Source organism: Leptonychotes weddellii, chromosome 9 (assembly GCF_054177405.1).
Source record: "Leptonychotes weddellii isolate Sample4059 chromosome 9, ASM5417740v2, whole genome shotgun sequence".
Lineage (NCBI taxonomy): Eukaryota > Metazoa > Chordata > Mammalia > Carnivora > Phocidae > Leptonychotes > Leptonychotes weddellii.
In genome coordinates, this window is record NC_138377.1 from 104,234,672 (window position 1) to 104,244,089 (window position 9,418).

Sequence of the window (9,418 nt, forward strand, 5' to 3'; positions counted from 1 at the left end):
AGAGGGAGAAGCAGACTCCCTGGTGAGCAGGGAGCCCGATGTGGGGCTCATCCCAGGACCCTGAGATCATGACCTGAGTGGAAGGCAAACACTTAACTGACTGAGCCACACACGAGCCCCTCAACCATCATTCTTATTGTTCTGTATGAAATGCCTTTTTCTCCCCCTTTGGCTGCATTTAATATTTCATGATTTTTTTGTTTTATTTTTCTGCAATTTGACTAAGATGTGTATGTATTTTTTAGCTCCATCTTCTTGGGGTACATTTAAGTTATGTGCATCTCTGGCTTGATATTTTTCCCCCCACCAAATTTGGAAATTTGTTAACCATTTTTTCCTGTTCTGTTCTCATTTTGTTCTTTGCTAAGAAAGATTATTAATGCATTTCTGTTTGTTTTGTAGGCCTTTCTTTTGGTTAATCAGCTTGACTAACTGTATTGATCTGTTTTCAGGGTCAGGCTGTTCTGCTTTGTTGGGTCTAAATGTGCTGTAGGCCATCTAAGAAATTCTTTGTTTTGTATTTTCAGACCTCATATTTCCATTTGGATCCTTATTTTATAGTTCTATAAAGCTCTCCTGACAGTTCTTATCTCTTCACTCTGTATTTTTTACTGTATGTATATTTAAAAAACATGTTCCTGAAAGTTATGTTAAATTTCTTGTTTGGTTATTTTACCACCTGGGCCAGCTGTCAGTCTGCTACTATTGGCAGTTTTTTTCTCTTGATTATAATCAGCTATTGGTTCTGCTTCTTCACATATCTATAGTTGTTAATGTATTCCAGAAGTTTCAGATGTTACATTGTATTGCCTCTGTGTTCTGTCAACGTTTTCTGGAGAATGTGGAATTTTATTCTCATAGATGGTTCATTACCTGACAGTTCTCCCCAGTCCTTTGGAGACTTGGTTCTAGACTTTTTTTGTTGTGGTTTATTTTTGTTTTGCAGCTAGACCTGGTTTCTGTATTCTCATTCTACAGGATTTAGAATCTTTTCTGAGGTTTCAGTGGGAGCCTCTGCACCTTGACCAACTCCATCTAACTTGGTTGGACTGGGACCTTAGACTGTCTCCCTAGCACTGGGTAGCCATAGAATCCCTCTAGCCTTCCTGCATTTCCTTTATGCTGGGTTCTTCAGGGTCTCACAAATGCTCAGTTTTGGAATCAGTCAGTAATTTGGGATAGTCTGTATGCATATTTTATGATTTCTCCCTCACTTCTCATTGCTCTGGCAGGACTGAATTCTAGCCTCTGATTGTAGTCTAATAAACACTGCCCTGTCAGCTTGCATGCTGGTTTCCCTTGTGGTCAAGGGTTGTACCTATTCCAGTTTTGATTGCTTTGGCTGTTCTCCAGGACCTTTAAACAGTTTTTGAAAATATTTCGTTCAGGGTTCATAGTTATTATTAATAGAGACTTAGTCCAGTGCACCCTAAGTCCCCATTACCAGAACTTCTAACTCAGTCTAGTTCAGAATTGTAAGCTTTTAGGATGAAGCCTGTCACTTCTGAGTTATTCACACCTCACAGCAAACCTTTGGTTTTTGACACTTCCTAAGCAAAGAAAGGCTTACGGGAGTCCTTGGTTTCTTCTTAATTTCTTCCTCACATGCTCAGTTTAAAAAAAAAAATAGCAAGTCTTAGGCCCTATGAGAATAACTGGAGATGAGGAGCAGAGAGTTTCAAGTAGTTCAGGGAAAGGGTTGTGTGTACTGGAGGTAGGGAGTCCCAACTATAGACCCCAGCAATGCATACGTTCATTGATTGATTGTAATTTGTTTCCCAGTATTTTTTATTTCCCTTATTTTTTATACCATGTTTAACTCAGAGTGGTTCTTTTACCTGTGAATCATTGAGAGCTGACTTGATGGTACATGAAAGAATCCCATGTCATCTCTGGCTTATCTTACAGAGGAAAAGAGCAAGAGACTGTGGACACTGCCTGGTCATGGGGAGGGGGTCAGGGACTCCTACCTTCCCATCCAGCTCCACTCACTCTGCATTTAACTTGCTCAGCTTGTTTCCTACTCAGAGAGGCTGTGAAGTTTTCTTTAATTACATTGATAATTGGCTAATTTACTGGGTACTGTGCATGATGAAGCAGGAGTTACTTGACCATCACATCTTTCCACTGCATTAAACTATGAAAGTTGTCTTTGTTGTTTGTTAACATATTTTATCCATTCATTTAATAATAGCACATGTAAGTCTGAGTTTCCTGTACTTTTGTACTGCATTTCATAGTGGAAGCTCGTAATTTCCATTTGCTTAGACTGCTTAAGACTCTTGACTTTTCTTAAAAAATATTTTTTATTTATTTTCTTAAAGTAGGCTCTGCACCCAAGGTGGGGCTTGAACTCACGACCCCATGATCCAGAGCTGCATGCTCTACCAATTGAGCCAGCCAGGCACCCCAGTCTCTTGACTTTTATAAACCTCCCAGCTCCACTCTCATTTGTCCAGGCTGCAGCTCTGGCTGTATGTCAGTGTTTGGCTGTGGAGTCCACTCACCCGTCAAGCCCAGTGTTTGAAGACTGCAGCTCCAGTGAGGCCACAACGCCTGTCCCTGTGCAGCATGTTCGTCCTGTCAGAGTAAAGAAGCGCAAACAGTCACCTGCCCCTGCTCTGCCTATTGTGGTTCAGCTAATGGAAATGGGATTTCCTAGAAGGAACATAGAGTTTGCGCTGAAGTCACTCACTGGTGCCTCTGGGAATGCTGCTGGCTTGCCAGGTATATTGTTTTCCTTGTGGGTGCTTCACTTACTGTGCCCACACATTTGTTTGTAGGTTTACCTTAAAATGCTAACATCAGCAGCCTGCAGGCAGGCTGGTGCTGTGGATCCTCACTGTGGGTGCACTGTGTGCTTGCTTGTAGGCGTGGAGGCCTTGGTTGGGTGGCTGCTGGACCATGCTGATGTGCAGGTCACAGATCTCTCGGATGCAGACACAGGGTCTGAGGAGTGTTCAGATGAGGAGGTGGTGGAGGATGTGGACGACTCGGCCTACGCTGTGGTCAGTGCCTCCTGTGTGGTTGCCCCACCTCTTGTGTCAACCTGATCTGTGCTCTGGATTTCCTGCATGCTCTTCCATGGGGCCTCTCTGCGGTTCTTCCGCACACATAATGAAGCTGCTAAGTGCTGACTGGGTTTTCTGTGCCTTAATTACTTTAGCTTTAAAGCAGACCCTTGTTCCAACATCTAGTGATGTTGGGTAGCCATTAGACTGTGCTTTATTTAAAAAGCATGTTTTATATGACACAGTGACTTCTGATTTAAGTAAATCATTTCATGGGATTAATTTGGAAATAACTCAAATTTTCCATACTTTTAGCTTTTCATATTCATTCTGTTTACTATATTATTTAATATTTTTTAAATGAAGAATTTTATAGTGAAAATACAGCATAATATTTCATACTTTATTTTTTAATATTAAAGATTTCACATACTTCTTTTTAAGTAGGTTTATCTGGCTCACAATTTTTAAAAAAATATATTTATCTCTTGTAGTCTACTGGTGCTGTTGTAACAGAGAGCCAGACATACAAAAAACGAGCTGATTTCTTGAGTAATGATGATTATGCTGTGTATGTGAGAGAGAATATTCAGGTGAGTAAATGTCTTAGCCTGGAGCTTTACTCAGGTTTCCAGTCAGTGTTCGAGCATCTTAGAATGTCAGAAGCCTGGTGGGGGAGGGCATAGCCCCTAGCAAGGAGGCCACTGTTACTGGAGCAGAGGACAGAGGAACAGAAGATGAACAAGGGGTACCAGAGCTAGAGAGCTTTTAAAAGGTGGTTTGTCCGTAACGACATGGCACAGACATATGTGCTTCTCAATTATCCCCATTTGGACACCTAAAAAATCTATTTTTGCTTGTTTTTCTTACATCATTCTTACTGCCAACTCATTTTTAAAATCTAGTTAGGCTCTTTATGTAGTCCTTTATGCATCTTAAATCCTTTCTTTTCTTGTTTTAATTCTTTTCTGGTTAGTATACTTCAGAGAAAACCTCAGAAATCATCTCATTTCATCTGTAAATATGTCAGTATGTAGTCCTAATAGATAAAGGATTTGTCTTTTTTTTTTTTTTTTAAAGATTTTTATTTATATGACAGAGAGAGACACAGCGAGAGAGGGAACACAAGCAGGGGGAGTGGAGGAGGGAGAAGCAGGCTTCCTGCGGAGCAGGGAGCCCGATGCGGGGCTCTATCCCAGGACCCTGGGATCATGACCTAAGCCGAAGGCAGACGCTTAACCATCTGAGCCACCTAGGCGCCCCTGTCTTTTTTTTTTTTAAAGTAAGCTGTATCACCAGTGTGGGGCTTGAACTCACGACCCCAAGATCAAGAGTCCCATGCTCTACTGGGTGTGCCAGCCGGGCACCCTAATAAAGGATTTAACATAACAACATTACTGTTACCTAATATTAGGTAACAAAATAAACAGTAATTCCATAATATCATCTTATACCCAGTGCTTGCTCAGATTTCCCCAGTTTTCTCAGAAACTGCTTTTTAAAACAGTAATTTTTGAATTTGGATCAAACAAGGTCATACAGCTTACATTTGGGTGATGTCTTTCTGAAATGCCTTTTAACCTAGAACAGTTGTCCCCTTTTTTTTCTCCTTTTCATGTCATTTATTTGTGGCTAAACTTTGTTGGATCACGTCTTCCTCCCTCCTCTGCATTTCCTGTAAAGTCAAAATGAGGTCTGGTGGGGTTGAGGGGAGCTCTTAGACTCAGGCAGTGCCTTAGGCATGAATGCATCATATGGACCAGCAGGCAGTGTTGTTGGTTAGGTCTTTTTCGTCTACTTCCATCTGTTAAGGAGTTCTCTATTGTACATTTTTGTGCTTTGATAGCCGTTCATGTCATCACCTAGATTCGTCATGAGGGCTTGCACAATAGTGGTTTTCTAACTTTGTCATGCCTTCTAGATTTATTAGCTGGAGTTTATTCTTTGAAGAACTCTTTTTAAATCAACTCTAGTTACTCTTTATAATACATTTTATATAAGAAAGGCAGAATAAATGCTTGTTTTGTTTTAGTTTTGCTTTATCAATTTTCAGAATGGTGAATTGGTGCCATGGAACTTACAAAGGTGACCAAGAAATTTTGCTTATTATCATTGTGATGAATTTATTGGCTGATAAGTATTTGATGTGTTTCAACCATTAGTCCTGTTGATCAAGTTGTTCTTTTGAATGAACACTCTGATCTTTGAGAGCTCCCTTGCTTTATGGCACAAGTTGATCCATGTTCATTTATGTATTTCCTGCCCCAGACCTTGAGCCAGCCAGTTTTCTAAAGATCCCTGGTTCCTTTTAGTGTAAAATGATTTTGAGAATACACTCTGGGTGCTAGAGGAAATCCTTTCTTAGAAATAGAATAATGCTACTTATAATTGTTCATTTCATCTATACACTGGATTGGATTTTTATTTTAATTTTAATCTTAGGTGGGAATGATGGTTAGATGCTGTCGAACATATGAAGAAGTGTGTGAAGGAGACGTGGGCAAAGTTATCAAATTGGATAGAGATGGACTACATGACCTCAATGTTCAGTGTGATTGGCAGCAGAAAGGAGGCACTTACTGGGTTAGGTATATTCATGTGGAACTTATTGGTAAGCCCATTCTAAAGTTCTTTTGCTTTTTCTTAAGTAGAGACAGAGTTCTCAGGAATAAATACTAATTATAGTTTACTTATTATTGTAATCTCTAGGCTATCCTCCACCAAGTTCTCCGTCTCACATAAAGATTGGTGATAAAGTTCACGTCAAAGCCTCAGTCACCACACCAAAATACAAGTGGGGATCTGTGACTCATCAAAGTGTGGGGGTTGTGAAAGGTAATATTATCCAGGCAACAAAATTCCAGATGTTAGCTTTTCATCAGCTAATGTAATAAACTCACTTTTTTTCATTCAAGGGCAAGAAAAACAAGTATGAAGAAAGTCTATGATATATAAATAGCATTTTTTTTTTTTTTTTTTTTTTTTTGCTTGTCAGTGCTCTCTAGTCCAGGAACACACCTATAGTTGAACAGAGTCAGGTTTATTAACTCATTACCACTCGGGAGGATGCATACCCTGGAAAATAGGGTGTCTCCGTAAGTGGGTATAACAAAGGACTAATGGGGTTTGTGTTGGATATTTTGGGAAGGCTTCAAAGGAGTGGGGTAATTCTAAGAATGGGTATCTTAATAAATATTAATCTATAAGGCAGGGAAAAAATGGAGCTAGGGTGGAGTTAATGATTGGCAAGGAAGCAGTTGTTCATACTAACCAGGATGGGGGAAGTGGGGGGTTAGGGAGGGTATCTGATTGTGTTTGTGGTTTGGATTAGATTTGAACTTGATCAGACTGACTAAAGAGTGGTTTTGCTTTTGTCTTGATCTGTCACAGTCACAGGATAACCTTGTTTGATGTTGGTGTTCTGTAAACTTGTTCTGTCATTCTGCCAAATGGCCTATGTGTGAGTGTCTGGCCACCTCCCTCAGTTGGGGAGTATTTCTGTCTCTCTCTCCTCTCTGCTATAATAAAATTTAGGACTAAATTTAAGAAATGGAAATGTGCAAATGATGTGAGTTAAGAACTGGAAACACAAAATTCTTTTCAGTTTATATTTAATGTGATATTATTGAGATTTCAAATCAAGCACATGGTATACTTTAAAAGGTCTCCTATGTCCATTTTAACAATCACATGAGAAGTAATTAAAAATGCATCCGGTTTTATTTTATCTTTAAACTCTTTTAAGGCCATAGAGAGATCCTGTTTTGTTTTGTTTGAACCTTGTACAAAACTCTTACGGTTGAATAGCTTAGATTAGAAATGGCCATAATGGTGGTGCTTCCCCAGTGTGTGGGAGTGTTAGAATGTCTCAAGTTACATAAGAACAAATGGCTTATTTAACATTTTACTTTAACATTTTTCTTTACTTAAGAGGTTCTTAAAAGCTTTATAAGTCAAAACACAGATAAGTTTTAAAAATAAGAACTTGGTTCAGAAGTTAATGTTTGAGTAGCAGAGTGTTCTTACCAAAGGACAAGAGATCTCTTGACATTATTATTGTGATTTTTATTTCCTAAGATACTAAATGGAGTTTTTGACTTGTTGTAATTAAAAACAAAGAAACAAACTTATTGTGGAAAATTTCAGACATATACAAAAGTAGAGAATATAGCATAAAGAACCTCCTTGTGCCCATCACTTGGCTTTAATAGTTGTCAACCCCTGGCCAAAGTTGTTTCATCCATGTTTCCCTCCCTTGATTATTTTGAAGCTAATCCCTGATTGAGGTCATGTGTTAGTTCATCCATAAGTATCTTAGTATGTCTCTCTAAAAGAGAACTACTCTTTGTAAAACGTAAATGACTACAGTATAATTATCATATGATTAGGTATAGTTTAAATTTTAACATTAGGCTTTTATTGGTGACTAAGATGTTTCAGCAGTTTCTATTGTGTCCTAGCTTTCAGTGCAAATGGAAAAGATGTCATTGTCGACTTTCCTCAGCAGTCTCACTGGACTGGGCTGTTGTCAGAAATGGAGTTGGTGCCTAGTGTTCATCCTGGGGTTACGTGAGTTAATTTTTATATTGCTAGATTTGTTTGGGAGGAATCGTTTTCTTTGGAATTAAATTTAATAAATTGCCTTAATTTAATAAATGACGTTATCTTTTTCTTATCAATGCAATGGTTGTTTTAAAAATAGGTGTGATGGCTGTCAGATGTTTCCTATCAATGGATCTAGATTCAAATGCAGGAACTGTGATGACTTTGATTTTTGTGAAACCTGTTTCAAGACCAGAAAACACAATACTAGGCATACGTTTGGCAGAATAAATGAACCAGGTATGGTAGAATGGTTATGCTCTTTTTCATTAGAATATTATTAATGAAATTATTATTGTGCACATGTATGTTATTTAGTTTGCTCTTTAAAGTTCATGTTTATATAGTGAGCACTGCACAGTGTGCACAGTAAAAAAGAAAAATGCACACACTTGAAAACTTGCTGTCTTTTTTTTTCAAGCAATGAGGGACTACGGGCATTAGAATAACAGGGTTTGTTTGCTTGTATTTCCATGAATAACGTTAAAAGGGTCTCAAGAAACTAAAAAATGTTTTGTTGCATGGGGTGTGGAATTGGATAGATATATGTCTTTTATTATATCTTTTTTTTATTGTGGCAGAATATGTACAACACAAAATTCGCCATTTTAATCACTTTGAAGTGTACAATTCAGAGAATGTTGCACAACATCTCCACTATTTCCAAAACTTTTTCACCACTCCAAACAGAAACTTTGTACCATTAAGCGGTAATTCCCCATTTTCCCCTCCCCCAGTCCCTGGGAATTAGCTTGATGACACCAGGTACCACATATAGGTGGAACCAAAATTTGCCTTTTTGTGTCTGGCTTATTTTACTAAGGATTATGTTTTCAGGGTTTTTTCCATGTTGTAACATGTGTCAGAACTTCATTTCTTTTTATGGCTGAATAATCTTTCATACATACCACATATTGTTTATCTATTCATCTATTAACAAACATTTGGATTGTTTCTACCTTTCAGTTATTATGAATAATGTTACTGTGAACATTGGTGTACAGATCTGTTTGAGTTCTTGTTTTTAAAATTGGGAGTGGAATTGCAGGGTCATATGGTAGTTCTTTGAGGAAACTCCAAAATGTTTTCCAGAGTGGCTGTACCATTTTATATTCCCACCAGCAGTAGATAATGGTTCCAATTTCTCCATGTCCTCACCAACATTTGTTATTTTTCATGTTTTTTTAAATTACAGCCATCCTAATGGGTGAGAAGTATTATCTTGTGATTTTCATTTCAGTTTCCCTAATGACAAATGATATTGAGCCTCTTTTCATGTCATTTTGACCATTTGTATATCTTTTTGGGGGATATGTCTATTTGAGTCCTTTGCCCACTTTTAAACTCTTGATGTTGAGTTTTAGGAATTCTTTAAGGGACGCTTGGGTGGCTCAGTTGGTTAAGCGTCTGCCTTCGGCTCAGTTCATGATCTCAGGGTCCTGGGATCGAGCCCTATATCAGGCTCCCTGCTCAGTGGGGAGTCTGCTTCTCCCTCTGCTGCTCCCCAGGCTTGTGCTTTCTCACTTGTGCTCTCAATTGAATAAAATCTTAAAAAAAAAAAAAAAAAGAAAGAAAAAAAGAAAAAGGAATTCTTTAAATATTCTGCACATTGAACCGTATCAGGTGATTTGCAAATATGTCATCCCATTCTTTGGGTTATCTTTTCACTTTTTTTTTTTTATTCTTATGTTAATCCCCATACATTACATCATTAGTTTTAGATGAAGTGTTCCATGATTCATTGTTTGTGCATAACACCCAGTGCTCCATGCAGAACGTGCCCTCCTCAATACACACCACCAGGC

The 9,418-nt window shown here is 38.4% G+C and overlaps 1 protein-coding gene across 7 annotated transcripts in view; it reads left to right on the top strand.

Annotated features, from left to right (window-relative positions):
- Positions 1-9,418, top strand: part of HERC2 (HECT and RLD domain containing E3 ubiquitin protein ligase 2) — a 236,769-nt gene that overhangs the window by 135,204 nt on the left and 92,147 nt on the right. For all 7 annotated transcript variants that reach the window (XR_014148742.1, XM_081831489.1, XM_081831490.1 and 4 more), the window contains 7 exons: positions 2,460-2,727; positions 2,872-3,008; positions 3,506-3,604; positions 5,454-5,622; positions 5,721-5,846; positions 7,472-7,580; positions 7,714-7,853. Coding sequence is in view for 6 of the 7 variants with exons in the window: in XM_081831489.1 (XP_081687615.1) it covers positions 2,460-2,727; positions 2,872-3,008; positions 3,506-3,604; positions 5,454-5,622; positions 5,721-5,846; positions 7,472-7,580; positions 7,714-7,853 (1,048 nt within the window). In the remaining variant the exon portion in view is untranslated. The remainder of the gene's footprint in view (positions 1-2,459; positions 2,728-2,871; positions 3,009-3,505; positions 3,605-5,453; positions 5,623-5,720; positions 5,847-7,471; positions 7,581-7,713; positions 7,854-9,418) is intronic.